At 44.7% G+C, this 16,242-nt stretch overlaps 1 protein-coding gene across 7 annotated transcripts in view; it reads left to right on the top strand.

The window, feature by feature from the left end:
- LOC140739785 (transducin-like enhancer protein 4) overlaps nucleotides 1-16,242 on the top strand; it is a 253,383-nt gene that overhangs the window by 220,630 nt on the left and 16,511 nt on the right. For all 7 annotated transcript variants that reach the window (XM_073068307.1, XM_073068305.1, XM_073068304.1 and 4 more), the window contains 6 exons: nucleotides 527-679; nucleotides 1,468-1,597; nucleotides 5,195-5,355; nucleotides 13,214-13,290; nucleotides 14,319-14,568; nucleotides 15,731-15,978. In XM_073068307.1, the coding sequence (XP_072924408.1) occupies nucleotides 527-679; nucleotides 1,468-1,597; nucleotides 5,195-5,355; nucleotides 13,214-13,290; nucleotides 14,319-14,568; nucleotides 15,731-15,978 (1,019 nt within the window). The remainder of the gene's footprint in view (nucleotides 1-526; nucleotides 680-1,467; nucleotides 1,598-5,194; nucleotides 5,356-13,213; nucleotides 13,291-14,318; nucleotides 14,569-15,730; nucleotides 15,979-16,242) is intronic.

Here is a 16,242-nt window from a genome sequence, read left to right as displayed (position 1 = left end):
TGTGATTGGGAGTCAACAGACTACCGACTCTGTGGAAAGTAATTTCTCTTGCACTCCCTGTTAGATTGATTAGTGACCAACATACAGCTGTAGTTCTAGCCTTGGCAGCAACTAGCAAAGTCTCTCTCTGCATACAGTACTGTGCAAAAGTTTTAGGCTCACGTATATATAGATACAGATATATATCTGTGGTGCTTAAGACTTTTGCACAGCTCAGTACTGTATATTATATATTTCCAATTCACACTTAATACAACTGAGCTAAAACAAAGCTAAGTACTCTTATTTCTGTTTCCCAATCACCTTCCTATTTTAACCAATATGCAGTACAATGCAAAACCCTTAGGCGCCCTAGCTGTATATATGTGTCTAAGACTTTTGCACAGTACTGTGTATCGTATTAAAATCCTTCATAATTTTGAGATTTTGGCTCTCTTGAGATGATATTCAATTCTTTCTTTGATATTTGCTTTTACCTCCTCGGGTGCCGCGACATTACTTCCAATGTTGGTTTGTCTTGACACAGGATCCATCATCTCCACAAGGCAGTCCGTCCCATTCTCCCCGAGGGAATGGGCTGGACAAGTTTCACCTCCTGAGGAAGGATGCTCCAAGCAGCCCTGCATCTCTAGCCTCCTCGCGCAGCACGCCGCCCACCAAATCCAAAGAGCCAGGCCTGGTGAGTAGGCTCTCTTCCGCGATTTGAATCAGGCTTACTGACAAAGTCAAGCCAGGCCTTTAGGGAGTCGAAGGGTGCAAAGGGCATTCAGCTCTGGCTCAGTGGGTCAAAATTTCCACCAATGGAGAAGTTTGAGAGTATTGATTCTGCACAATAGACATGGTCACAACAACCAAAGTGGACTTCCCATTAAGTTTCAGGCCCAGGTTTCAGTGCCATGCGGCAGCCACAGACGCTGGTTCAGCCCTGACATTGGATGTTGTCTGTGTGGAGTTGGCATGTTTCTCTTTGTGACCGTGCGTATTTTATTCAGATACTTGTTTCGTTCCACATCCCATAGACGCGTAAGTTGGTAGGTATATAGGGCACTGCAAATTGCCCCTCATCCGTTGGTGAGTGGTATAATCTTGTGGTAGTTGAGAATATGGGGAGAAAATAAAGGGATTAATACAAGATCGGTGTAAGTGGGTGGTTGATGGTTAGCATGCGATCAGTGGGCTGAATATCCTTTTTCTGTGCTGTGTGACTACAAGTGGGCAGAAATATTAGACCAAGGTCTGCTCTGGCCTCTGGTGTAATGGGATAATATTCTGCAGAAAGGAAAAGGTTCATCCTGGGATTGAAACTAGTATTTATCTGTTAATTTTTATACCAGGGTTTATGGGGTCTTGCTGTGCCCAAGTTTGTCACACAGCAATTGCACTAAGAGGCTCAGACATGAGATGGAAGCTCATTTCTAAGATGAGTTCAGGTTTGATCTCACCGTTGCTTTGTCTAATTGTTCACAGAATGAGAAGGCCACTACTCCAGTCTCCAAGTCTATCACCCCAACACCCCGGAGCGACTCCTTAACCCCTGGTCCAAGCTCTGCCTCTCGATTGCGACAGATTTCCAGTAAACCGAGTGTGGACACGTTGGGTAAGATGTTTATCCCTGTTTTTCAGGGAGGGCTGAGCAGGCAGCGCACGGCGGAGCGACTGTATATTTTAGTTGCGGAACAGAGCCCAGCGTTTTCTGAAGTGTGCACACGCTGGAGGATGCAGTGCGGGGGAATGTCTTTATCACCATCCAGAGTGAATCCAGTGGAGTGATAGTGCTTGTTGTTTTAGTGAACGTGCATTTCAATTCCAGCTGCTACGTTTACCAGTCATCTTGTGTGTTTCCTTTGGGTGCTCCAGTTTCCTCACATATTCCAGGGATGGACAGGTTTCCCCCGCTATCCAAAGGTAGAGCGTTCCTATGAAACCTTTTGTAAGCCGAAATGTCATAAATCGAAGGAGCAATTACCATTAATTTATATGGGAAAAATTTTTGAGTGTTCCCAGACCCAAAAAATAACCCACCAAATCAAAGCAAATAACATATAAAACCTAAAATAACGCTAACATATAGTAAAAGCAGGAATGATATGATAAATTTACACCCTATATAAAGTAGAAATATTGTAGGTATGGTGTAGTTTCACTTATCAAACTCGGGAAGGCAGCAAGCCAAAATCGATTTGGAGAAAAAAAATCAGCACGTACAGGCATGCGTACGCAATTACACACATATGCACATACACGCATGCGCAAACAACTGCCCGCACAAGGCTTCACGGTCATGGTAGTCTTTCTTGGGGTCATGGTAGTCTTTCTTGGGGTAAACACACGTATAAAGCGGGCGTCTTTTTTTGATAAAAGCGAAAATCCTCTTTGGTTAGCGAAAACAGGTACTAATGTAGGTCTTTCGTAACAGCAAGTTGTCGTAAAGCGAACGTTCGAAAAGCGGGGGCCACCTGCACAGGTTAGTAGGTTAATTAGTCACATGAGTATATTTAGGCGGTGCAGGCTTATTGTGCCAGAAGGGCCTGTTACCATGTTATACCTCCAGTAAGTAAATAATCAGTGTCCAACTCATCGCATGGGGGTCATACATTGCTAGGAAGAATTTTTCCATGCTTCACACACAGTGTAATTATATTAATGTTTTCTGCATTTCTTCAGAGTCAGGTTTAATATCACTTGCATATGTCACAAAATTTGTTGTTATGAGGTCGCAGTACATAATAAAAACTGTGAATTACGACAAGAAATGTGCATATCCAAGGTTTGGATCCTGGTGGTGGTGGTCCAGTAAAGATATTGGGCTTGACTCCTCACGCTCACACTACATCTCCCCACAAAAACCTCTGGATGAGAAGGACAAGAACAGGAAGAGTCCTGCCAGATTAACAAGGTCCAGGCCAGTGGTTGGTGAACCGGGACCATCCGGCGAGGAATTGGCTGCCGGAACAAACCATAGATGGACGAGACTGGACAACATGGAATTAATGGAATGCTACTTTAACAGCAACCCACAGGAAAGAGGATACATCAAGCAAGTGTGGGGACCCTGGCAACAACGGACCATCGTCCACATTCACCGAGAAACAACTGGTTACCAACGATCAAATATCGGCAACAGGGGATTGCTGTCACATCTTGAATTGGAAAGCATCCAATCATGGTGCACCACAGTAACATCACGGCATAACCGAGCAGCTCAGGAAATACAAGTTCAAACCCCCACCTCCACGGCTCACAGATGGCGCAAAGATAGTGCCTCGTATACAGGAAACGCAGGTTCAAACCTCACCTTGGGGCACATCAACACTGGCTGCTACAATCAGAAAGGAGATCATAGCTCAACTGGCGACTGTCAATCAATGAACTAGGCTCCCCAGAATTAGTGACATAATTCCATCAGACAGTATGCTAGAAACTCCCAGTGAGGCACTACTCACACCTGCAACCTCCAACATAACCGAGACTAATAACCTGACGTATGCATCAGCAACACACACAAAATGCTGGAGGAACTCAGCAAGCCAGGCAGCATCTATGGAAAAGAGTACAGTTACGGGCTGAGACCCTTCATCAGGACTGGACTTCATCCCAAAACAACAACTGCCCCCTTCTCCGTAGATGCTGCCTGGCCTGCTGAGATCCTCCAGCATTTTGTGTGTGTTGCTTGGATTTCCAGCATCTGCAGATTTTCTCTCGTTTGCTTCAGCAGTGTCAAATTCTAGAAATGCTAAGCTACAAAATGAAATACAACGGAGAGTACTGTTATAACACCTCCTGGAGATGACGAGTGGAAGCCAAGATGAAAACCACAAGGGTGGAGGTCAGAAAGCTGAGCTCCAGAGAGGTGTGAAGATCAAAGACCCATCTCAATTACTAAGCAAGGGCAGAGGTACGTCTGTAGCTGAAGCCCTGGAAAATGCCAAGCAATAGTTAGTAGTTCTGGCCACCAGACTACAGAAGTACACTAAGAACGCAGAGGCCAAGCAAATAAATGCAATCTTTTCCAAAGAAGCTGGGAAAGCATTCGCACATTTCCAGAGTAACAACGTGCCAGTACCTGAACCAATCAAACAGCAACTGAGGAGCACAGGAAGAGTATACGGGAGAAAGAAGCATCACCAGTGCCCAATGGCTGAAAGACCGACACGCGAGCCTCTGCAACCCCCCCCCCCCCCCCCCAAGAGGAGGAACCAGTCGCCATCACAGCAGTAGATGTCCAGCAACGGGTAGCAAGTATGAAGAAATGGACACATCACCAGAGTCTGACATGATCCTCGCCTTTTGGCTGAAGAAACCAACAGCATTACATCCAGAACTGGCAGCTCAGATGAACGAGGTGGTTGAAGCAGGCTCCCACCCTAGCTGGCTAACTCAAGGAAGGGCAGTACTCACAGTTCTCTGGGTGAAAATTCCTCGTTAATGAGAGAGGTCAGAGGGGAATGACCAGCCTGGTTTGAGCTGACAGGAAGGTGACAGTAACTTCAATAACCATGTGTTACAGCAGCGGTGTGCAGGAGAGCATCTCTGAATGCACACCCCTGTCAAATCTTGAAGAGGATGGGCTACAGCAGCAGAAGACCATGAACGTACACTCAGAGGCCACTTTATTAGGAACCTCAAATGCCTAATAAGATTGCCGCTGAGTGTGTATGGAAAGTATTGCCAGAGGAACTGGTTGAGGAATTAACATTGACAACTTTTAAAAGGCAATTGGACCTGTACGTGGATAGGAAAGGTTTAGAAGAATATAGGCCAAATGTGAGTAAGTGGGACTAGATTGAATGGGCATCTGGTTCAGCACAGACCAGCTGGGCCAAATGGTCTGTTTCCATGCAGCATGACACCGCAATTTAATTTCTGCCTGCCTGCACGTGAAGGTGAATACATTCTGTTTCATGGATGTCTGCAGAGAGTAAGAATTTCAGGCTGCATATTGTATACATTCTCCGATATTAATTGGAACTATTGAATTAGTGTGTCTGATGGTGTGAGTAATTCTGTGTTCATTCAGTTAATTTACCTCCATTGCATGCATTTTTTTGAGTGTGAGATAATGTCCACTAACGTATGTTAGTGTGGATGTGAATGTGTGTGAATGCATTCTTCTGGGCTTGATTTTTCTAAGTAAAGGTACTTTGTACGTTGGGGGGTATTTATAAATGGTTCTTTTATGTGCTTCTCCACTAAGGTCTAAGGAGCCCATTGACAGTCCCTGGCCCCTACCCGACGCCATTTGGAATGATGACCCATGCAGGAATGAATGGGGAGCTGCCCAGCCCTGGGGCCTACGCAAGCCTCCACATCTCACCTCAAATGAGCTCCGCAGCCGTGTATGGTCGATCGCCTATGGTAAGGATTGATTCTCTTTTAACGTGTCCAGAATCTGCTGCACTCCGTATGGGTTCCTGAGTCGATACAAGGAGCCTTTGGATGTGAAATATATAAAGCATAAGACATAGGAGCAGAAATAGGCCATTCAGCCCATCGAGTCTGCTCCTCAATTCATATGTTGGATGAATTGTAGCACTTGTAACAATTTTTTTTCCATCAAATTCCCCTACTTCATCTTCATTCAAAGGTACAGTTGCATTTAGTCATAGAGTTATAGGAAAGTACAGCTCAGAAACAGGCCCTTTGGCCTATCTAGTCCATTCCTACTCCCATCAACCTGCACCAGGACTGTAGCTCTCCATACCCCTACCATCCATATACCTATCCAAGCGTCTCCTAAATGTTGGAACTGAGCTCGCATTTATTTCAGTTTGAAGACCGCAACGTAGACTAAAATTTCACACAACACTAAAGCAGCTCACCTGTAAGTTCTCAGACCTTTGCTTTGGGTGCCCCGTCTGCAACTGACTTCCTGGCCGGCTGACCAGTAGTTCTGTATTTATCAACACTATTTACTGTTGTATCTGATATTACCGTGAATACCGAGATTCATGCAAACAAGGAAATTCATTGCACCCTGGTACATATGAAAATAAACTAATCTAAATCTGATGCGTATTATCAATTTGAAACAATGGCCTAGATTTAGTGGTCAGTCTTGTGGTGAAGATGTACGCTCTCGGTCTTGAAGAGATCAGACCACAAACATCTAGTGATCTGTGGCCCTGGATTGCTTATTTCCTTCAAGCGTGTCGGGTCAAAGGGACATACTGTGATCCGCAGCAGTGTTTAATTGGTTGGAGGATTATAGAGCAGCTTGACAGATTTGTGCAAAGACTGGTGAGGATGTGGATCGCTCTGCCCGAGAGAGTGGCGGAGACAGAAACCTCCAACGTGTTTAAAAAAAAGACCCTGAATAAGCACGTAAATTCTTTTATTTATTGACGGATACAGCATGGCAACAGGCCTTCCCGGCCCAACGAGCCCACGCCATCTGTTTACGCCCATGTGACCTGCACCACTAACCCATACGCCTTTGGAAAGTGGGAAGAAACTGAAAGAACAGAGGAACACGTACCGACATGGAGAGAGCATACAAACTCCTTCTAGACAGCAGTGGGAATCGCAGCTGGGTCGCTGTGACTGCAGAGCGTTACTCTAACTGTTTTGCCACTGTGCTGCCCCAAGTGCTGCTGTTAGTGCTGTGACATTCCAGAAACCAGGAAATGCAATTAACTGATAGTCCATTTTTGGTTAGTATAGACATATTGGGCTGAATGGACACCTTTGTTGGAAACTTCTGTGATGTCATCAAGCTGGATGGTTAAAATCCTGCACATTTCACAGAGAACCAAATAAAGATTTGAAGATACAGTACATGGATGAATGAAGTATAAGTGAGATATCCACGGTAAAATCCATTATATTTTGGGATATTTATTATAGAAAAGTTCAATGTAAATTGTAGTGTATTTATATTTCAGTAATATTGTATATATGCTGTTTGATTCTTTGTTTACATAATTTATTGCGGGCATATAGTAAGCGAAAGGCAAATTTTTAAAATCTATTGAGATATAGCACAGAATAGGCCCTTTGAGCATACCGCCCAGCAATCCCCCAATTTCCAGCCTAATCATGACCAATTAACCTACCTACTGGGGCATCTTTAGACTGTGGGAGGAAACCCACGCGGTCACGGGGAGAACGTACAAACTCCTTACAGGCAGGGGCAGGAATTGAACCCTGGTCGCCTGCACTGTAAAACAGTTGTGCTAACCTCTATGCTACCGTGCGGCCCTGCGTCATTACGCCACCACGTCGTATGTGAGCGCCTCACTAAATGTGAAACTAAGCGTACAGTTATCCCAGCTCCCATTTTTTTTCCTTCAATTAGTTTCTAGAGTTATGAAACGTAACATGAAAATGTAAGATTCCTGTTTTAGAATCCAAGGATTTGCTTGTTCATAATTGCAATTTGGGATGTCAATACAGTTAATGATCTATTACCTAAGACTTACAGAATATTTCATTGCAAGACCAGCCTGTAAACAGCTAAAACAGGGAGACCAGAAGAAGGTATAGCAAATCCCAGAATCTGCGGGCTGTAGTGCAGTGGGTTACGTTACAAGATCAGCACCTACAGGCTTGGACCATTGATTCAGAAAGATGAGCTCAGACCGACTGTGACGTTAGTGGAGTGTAAATTCATGAATGCAATAATTCTGGAATAAGCAAGTTAATAATTGTAATGATGAAGCAACTAAGTTATCATAAAAACCAACTCACTCACTCATGTTCTTAGGAGAAGGAATTTAAAGATGTGACTCCAGACCCATCAACAGAGAGAATCAGATGCAAAGTAAACACTCGAGTTGCCAGTTGCATCCACCTCCTGTGAACCAGCATCTTGCCTGTTGCTAATTTTAGTGGTGAAGGATGCCAAGGTGGCATAAACCATGTCAAGAATCCCAGCGTCCTGTCAATTTCATGACAGGGAGCTGGTGAAAGTTAATGATTTTCTCTTCATTACTCAAGGCCATGCGATATGTCTCTCCAAAGGTACTGTCTATCCTATGACAGCTTTGTTTTCTTCCATCTTATCTTTGATTTCTGGCACTGTCATTACTTGGCTTTTGTGTCACGGTTAAGAAATGCATACAGCCTCATTTTCATCTCGTTGTCTATTAGTTACAGTGTATTGATTGCAATCACAGGACAGAGTCCGCAAGATGACTGGGAATTAGTAAAGGGACTATAATTTAATTGAAAGGGAATGGGTCATGACAGAAACCACAGAAGCAACAGCTTATCTGACCTCAGGTCGAATTACTAGCCGGTTTTTAAAGATATTCTTCCAGAATGTCCTTCACAGTTTGAGTTTTATTTCAGTCGTTCAGCTGCAGCAAGGTTGCATTGACAACTGTGAGTGTGTGTTGTTTCAAAACGAAGAGATTATCTCTGCTTCACCATCTCTAAACAGATATAAAATGGGAAATTACTAAGTAACGTGATAGGCTCACTGAGGCACTGTAGCAGAGCTGGGAGGCGGGGAGGATGGGCAAAGAATTGGTCCTGAACATGAGAAAGTCAGCAGAAAGAGGACATCCAGAGCAGCACACACACAAAAAAAATGCTGGAAGAACTCAGCAGGTCAGGCAGAATCTAGGGAAAGGAATAGACAGTCAACGTTTCAGGCAAACACGAGTGGATCTGCAGATGCTGGAAATAAAAAACACAAAATGCTGGCAGAACTCAGCAGGCCAGACAGCATCTATGGGAGGAGGTAGTGACGACTACCTTCAGGCCAACACCCTTTTTCAGGACTGAAAAGGAAGGGGGAAGATGCCGTAATAAAAAGGTGGGGGGAGGGGAAGGAGGCTAGCTAGAAGGTGATAGGTGAAGCCAGGTGGATGGGAAAGGATTGGTCTGGCTAGTCCGCTGATATCCTAACCATATTGCACAGAACTCCTGAAATGAGTACAGACTGTCATGGAAACATTGCCAAGGATAGTACAGTACAACTATTCAACAAGTTCATTTAAACTACCATCCCCTGCTGTAATACTCCAGTTGCTGTCGTTGCGAAAGAGTATAGCACAGGAATCCGCCTATCAGTCCACCATCTCTGTGGTGAACACAAGGCCAAGTTAGACTAACCCCATCTTCCTGCATGTCCCTCCATTTCCTGCATCTTGATGTGCCTACCTATAAACCCCTTGAACACCACTATCATATCTGCTTCCACCTCACTGCTCCCTGCAGTGCGTTCCCAGCACCAGCTGCTCTCTGCCTTTTTAAAAGATAACTTGCTCAATTGAAATCTAAGCCCCTCCCAGCGTCCAACGTTTTTACCCTAGGAAGAAGATTCTTCCCTATCTCTGTTTTGTTATTTAGAGATACCTCACCGTAACAGGTCTGTCCAGCTCAACAAGACCAGTTACACCCATGTGACCAATTAGCCTTTGTGGTGTGAGAGGAAACCGGGACACCCAGAGCAAAACCGTGAGAACATACAAAGTGCTTAGAGAGTGTGGAGTAATTGAACGCTGGCGCTGTAACAGCATTACACTCACCGCTACACTGACGTGCTACCCCCAACGTTATAAACGTCTGTATAAAGTCTCCCCTCAGCCTGTCACACCACAGAGGAAATCAATGTGTCTGGTGGAAATGTTGCCAAGGGCAGGAAAATACAAATGTACAGGTATCTGGCAAGTTTATTTAAAGCAATTTTCCCTGCTGTGTTAGTCCAGTTGTACTAATTCCTTAATTAACGTAGAGGAGTAATTTCACACCAGGTAGCTTTGCGCCAGTGCAACCTGGGCCCATGTTACAAAGCTGCAGCAGCTGGGAAGTCCACGGCTGTTATCCTCACAATGTCAGTTCCTCGAGAAACTGCAGGCATTGGTAATGTTGGCAAAGAATGGAGCGCTTCCCTGTAACATGGATTCCCAACTTTTTCCTAATGCCATTGACTCCTTACCGTTAACTGAGGGGTCTGTGGACTCATGGTTTGGAACCCCTAGCGTGTAATGTCCCAAAGTTACCTAGGTCCATGACTTGGGCCATTTTGGGCCCCTTATTTAAGAAAGGATGTGCTGACATTGGAGAGAGTTCAGAGGAGGTTCACATGAACGATTCTGGGAATAAAATGTTTATTGTATGAGGAGCGATTGATAGCTCTAGTCCTTAACTTGCTGGAATTTAGAAGAATGGGGGGTATCTCATTGAAACCTGTCAAATATTGAAAGGCCTAGATAGAGTGGAAGTGGAAAGAATGTTTCATATAGTAGGGGAGTCTAGCACTAGAGGGCACAGTTTCAGAATAGAGGGACGTCCATTTAGAAAGGAGATGAGGAGCAATTTCTTTAGCCGGTGAATCTGTGGAATTTGTTACCACAGGCATCTGTGGAGGCCAGGTCACTTGATGTATTTAAGCCGGATGTTGATAGGTCTTTAATCAGTCGGCATGAAAGGTTATGGGGAGAAGGCAGGAGACTGGGTTGAGAGGGAAACAGACCAGCCATGGTGAAATGGTGAAGCAGACTTGATGGGCCAAATGGCCTAATTCTGCTCCTATGTTCTTTTTTCACAGTGGATTTTGTGTGATTTGCTTTTTTTTTATAGATGGCGGCCAAAAAGAACACATGTAATGAATCCCAAGGTATGGCTAAAAGATCCAATAATTGCCATTCCTTGTGTATTGTCACTGAGTTGTTGTTCTACTAGTTGAATTTCTGCTTAAATCATGGAGTAAAACCTTTTTATTTAAAATGATCACTTTCAAACAATGAAAGGGAAAAGCTTAACATCCCTCAGTAACACATCTGGTTAAAGTAGCATTGCATTGCATTAAAAAGCAAGTTGTTAACTTTATTTTAGTGTAACCTCTGCCCTGTAAGTAATTAAATACCTTAACAGATGGTGTTTCAGGGGCTTAGCAGACTCAACTTTCATGCACGTGGTCTGGATTTGAAGAGAGCTCAGACAAACAATAGGAAAGGCTGTAGATCCTGTGGGCAGTTTTAACCTAATTCTCAGTGAACTTAAACCCACAAAACAAAAAAAAATATTCATTGAGGCATAAAATCAGTGTTATTGTACAATAGAGAGGCATTCTATGAAAACCCAGGTTCATGGAGTTCTAATTACATTCTCATCAGTCTTAACGATGCTTTATACTGATGAAATTTCGCTTCAGTGACTGCATGTGACAACAGGGGGTGAAATCTATTCAGTGTTGTTTCGGATGCAAGCCAAGAACACGCATCCAGAAACTGTATCAGCATTGTGCGGAAGAATTTTAACTGATTTTTGCAGTGTTTCCGGAAGGGCTGCTGCACTGTGGAGGTGCACACCAAGATCTTGAAAGATCCTAAAGCCTCTTATCTCTTCTCACCTGCCTATCACCTCCCCTTGGTGCCCCTCCTCCTTCCCTTTCTCCTATGGCTCACTCTCCTTTCCAATCAGATTCCTTCCTCTCCAGCCCTTGACCTTCCCTACACACTTGACTTCACCTATCGCCTTCCAGCTATGCTCCTTTCCCTCCCCCCCTCTTTCTATCCTAGTGTCTTTTCCTATCCTTTCCAATCCTGAAGAAGGGTCTCGGCCCAAAATGTAGATTATTTGTTTATTTCCTTGGATAATGCCTGACCTGCTGAGTTCCTCCAGCATTTTGTGGTGCTCTGGATTTCCAGCATCTGCAGAATTTCTTGTATTCATCCAAAGAGATGAGCCTTATTTGTCACATGTACATCTAAACATACATCGTTTACAACAACAGCTCAACAAGGATGTGCTGGGGACCAGTTCTCAAGTGTCTCCATGCTTCAGGCACCGATAAAGACTGCCCACAATTTACTAACCCTAACCTATATGCCGTTGGAAGCCTCAGAATACAATGACATCCCTTCAGAATGAAGATGAGGAGGAATTTGTTTAGCAGCAGAGTGGTGAATTTGTGCAATTCATTGCCATAGGTGGACATTGGTAAGTTTTTGATTAGGTGTCAAAGGTTACAGAGAGAAGGCAAGAGAATGGACTTGAGAGGGATAATAAATTGGTCACAATGGAATGACGGAGCACACTCAAAGGGCCAGTTGGCTTAATTCTGCTCCTATATCTATGGAGCAGAACAGGGCCATTCGAACCATTGGGTCTGCTTCTGCATTTCACCATGGCTGATCCATTTCCCTCTCAACCCCATTCTCCTGCCTTCTCCCCATAACCTTTCATGCCCTGAATAATCAAGGACCTATCCACCTTAAATAAACCCAGTGACTTGGCCTCCACGGCCGCCTGTGGCCAACAAATTCCACAGATTCAACGCTCTCTGACTAAAGAATGACTCCGGGAATGAAAGGGTTATCATATGAGCAGTGATTGAAGTGTCTGGACCCGTACTCCCCAGAATTTTAGAAGAATGGGAAGGATTTCACTGAAGCCCATCGAATATTGAAAGGCCTAGATGGAGTGGCTGTGAAGAGGATTCTCCCTTCAGAGGGGGAGTCCAGGACCAGACACAGCTTCAAAATAGAGGATCTAAGCTCTTAAAAAAAAATCAATGCGGTATAAAAAATGTTTATTTTGGCAATCACACCTCTGTCTTTTTGCCTCGTGGGGATGTTTCAGGAGGGTTCATAATGCTACTCTGGAAATTATTGCTGGTCCACCCATGGGTATGCGTATGGATTTAAGCTTGATGGGTTTTGGGTGGTTAAGTTGCCCAAACTGGCATGGTGGGATTTGAACTGATGTCTCTGAGTCAATGGTTCAGAACTCCAGCTCCTGTACAAAGGAACCGGGGGTTAGGGAAAGCACCAGGGATAATCCCAGTGCTTTTATTCAAAGTAATGTTGTGAGTTCCTTTGCATCCACTCAAGAAGTATACTTGCCTGTTCTTAAAGGAATGGGAAAACATGTTTCATTTCTTTTGATTATTTGGGGAGGAGCCTAATGGTCCTGCCTGCACAGCTAAAGCGCTGTAATGTTGTAACGGAGCTGATAGGTGAGCAAGGTATTGATTTGCATAGTGGTGGCGGTTTGGTGAGCAGTCACATCTGAGTGAGACACAGGACAGGTTGTGGATTAGTCAGAGCATCAAAAGTTATGAGGAGAAGGCAGGAGGATCGGGTTAAGAGGGCTAATAGGTCAGCCATGATGGAATGGCGGGAACAGACTCGAAGGGCCTCATTCTGCTTCTGTGACTTTTTGTCTTGTATATTCCCATACTGAGCGGTCCTTACCACATACGGTATATGTGCTTTAGCTTGTCCAGCAGCACCATTGACCCATCTGATATTTTTACTTTCAGGTTGCGTTTGACTCACATCCTCATATGCGTCCTTCAGGCCTTCCTCCGAGCCTGCCCACAATTCCTGGGGGAAAACCGTGAGTTTCCTTACTTTTGCATGGTGGCGGCGGTGCGTGGGGAGAGGAGGGGGGTTGAGTATGCAGTGGGGTGTTGAGGGGATGTAAATTCTTCAAATTTGAGTGGCAAACTCTTCTTTGAAATCTTCTGATCCTCCTCGTTTTCTAGCAACTCCGTAGACTCTGTTTTCATGCGGAGGCTTTTGAGGCCTATGTACAGGCAATGAAACTTCTTTAGTAAGACAGGAGGATCTGTGCAGAAAGCTGGCCTTCAGATTATTCAGTCTGCTGGATAATCTCGGCTGTTGGTCAGGACAGGTTTTGTTCGAAAGTCCCTTCTCACAGCTGATGTCCATTTGGGATTGAGCCCTGTCAGATTGTTTCTGAGTCTGACGCAGATGGGGAGAAAAGGTCACATCATCAGGGACCCCAACCACCCAGAACAAGCTCTCTTCTCGCTGCTGCCATCAGAAAGAAGCTACAGGAGCCTCAGGACTCACGCTGTCAGGTTCAGGAACAGTTATTACCCCTCAACCATCAGGCTCTGAACCAAAAGGGATAACTTCACTTGCCCCAGCTTTGAAATGTTCAAGAACTCTTCACCTCATGTTCTTGATATTTATTGCTTACTTATTATTATGATTTCTTTCATTTTGTATTTGTCTGGCTCGTTGTCTTTTGCACACTGGCTGATTGCCCATTGATTCTGTTATGGTTATTATTCTATGGATTTCCTTGCAAGAAGATGTATATGGTGACATATACGCACCCAAAGGGACACTTCTGTCTTTTATAGCTAACTCTGAGCCGTTTCATTGTAAAGTTATGCTAAATGAGGGATAACGTATAGTTTTGCAAGTAATCAGATACAGGGATTTTAGAAAATATGCATTATTAAGGAACTGAGACCTTTACAGTATCTACATGAATGGGCAATATTGTCTTTTTTGCTTTTCCATGCTTTTTGATGCACAGGGCTGTAGATATTTTCTTTTAGAAAATTCAGTGTTATGTGTATTGTCTGCTGACTTACTGCCTTTTGATCCCAGGGCCTATTCATTCCATGTAAGTGCTGACAGTCAGATGCAGCCCGTCCCATTCCCTCCCGATGCCTTGGTGGGACCAGGGATTCCTCGGCATGCCCGGCAGATCAATAGCCTGAACCACGGTGAGGTAGTGTGCGCCGTTACCGTCAGCAACCCCATGAGGCACGTGTACACCGGAGGCAAAGGGTGCGTCAAGGTGTGGGACATCAGCCAGCCGGGTACTAAAAGCCCCATCTCTCAGCTGGACTGCTTGGTAAGGAACATCTACCACGTTTGTCGTTTATACAAGTCTGAGACTAAAAACAACAGGATTGAGTATTTGTGTTGTATTGAAATGTTCTAAATCACTTCAATTCCTCAGGAGTGCAATTACTATAATAGCAACATATGCACATTAGGAATTCAGCACAGCAAGTGGGGTGACCAGTCAGTTTGGTGATGGGTAAGGAAGAGTTTGGTCAGGATACTCAGCGTTTGTTCTTTGTATGGGATCTTGCACACCGTTTTGTGGAGGTAGGCCCCAAAAATGGAACCAAATGTGCACAGTTTTATCAGTAGCAGGTTCTTCGGGCTGCTCTGACCAAAAAATAAGGATTAGTTTTTGGAGTCAGTCTTGAGCTTCTGGTTTCTGAGTTGGAGATGGCAACTTTAACCAAGTCAAGCTGGCGCTCAGGATGAAGTTTACCAGCGTTGATCTCTTTCGTTTCTCACTTCTTCTGACTTCCACAATCAGATGGCAGAGAGTAGAGCCGTCACCAAGCCTTCAATGCACGCAGAAGCACCAGGAGCATTATTTAAGAATTGCCAGGAGCAAATCTGTAGTCGCACTTTTTCCCTGTAGAGTCATATTGTACTGCCTCTCAGCACCACACATTAGTTCACTGGGAGTCTGTCATCCAAAAGCAACAAGTTAATAATGAAGAGCAGGTTTTATGACTGCGGCCCCACTAGGACTGCCTGAAGATACAAATTGGGGATGTATTCAGTCTTCCCTCTCGGCAATGTCTCGTATGAGAGGACATACTTTGAAGGTGATTGGAAGAAAGTACAGGGGGATGTCGGAGGTAGGTTTTTTTTACACAGAGAGTGGTGGGTACGTGGAAAGCACTGCCGGGAGTGATGGTAGAGGCAGCTAAGTTAATGATATTTAAGAGATGGAGGGTTATGTGGGAGGGAAGGATTAGATTGACCTTGGAGTAGATCAGCACAATTTCATGGGCCAAAGGGTCTGCGCTGTGCTATACTGTTCAATGTTCTATCACTCTTTGACATTGTGATCAATGAGGGACCTCCAAGTGTACCTGATTGAAATAAGATGTAAAAATCCAAGATGTTTTTTCTCTTTAGATGGTGCTGGATTAAGTGGGAATCTATCACAGAGGGTATCTCACCCTTACATTTTCCTGTTGATTTAGAACCGGGACAACTACATCCGTTCCTGCAAACTCCTTCCTGATGGGCGCACGCTGATCGTGGGCGGCGAGGCCAGCACGCTCTCCATCTGGGACCTGGCAGCGCCGACCCCACGAATCAAAGCCGAACTGACCTCGTCAGCGCCCGCCTGCTACGCGCTCGCCATCAGTCCTGACGCTAAAGTCTGTTTCTCGTGCTGCAGTGATGGCAACATTGCCGTATGGGACCTGCACAATCAGACCTTGGTTAGGTAAGGCACCGTTGGCAATGTGGACGGCCGTCTCCTTTCATTCCACTTCGTCCTCCCTGAGGATTGCATCTTCGGGCTCTGTTGGTGCGGGTAGCTTCCAACAATGTTGGAGACACAAGAGACGGTGAATCCGGAGCAAAGCACAATCAGACAGAAGAATCAATGGGTCGAGTGGCATCAATGGAAGGCAAGAAATTGTGATTGGGTCAAAACCATGCATCTGCCCTGATGCAGGATTTCGGCCTGAAACGTGTACAATTCCTT

Source organism: Hemitrygon akajei, chromosome 16 (assembly GCF_048418815.1).
Source record: "Hemitrygon akajei chromosome 16, sHemAka1.3, whole genome shotgun sequence".
In the NCBI taxonomy this organism is placed as follows: domain Eukaryota; kingdom Metazoa; phylum Chordata; class Chondrichthyes; order Myliobatiformes; family Dasyatidae; genus Hemitrygon; species Hemitrygon akajei.
The sequence above is the reverse complement of the archived record's forward strand: the minus strand, read 5'-3'. Positions and strand labels throughout refer to the sequence as shown.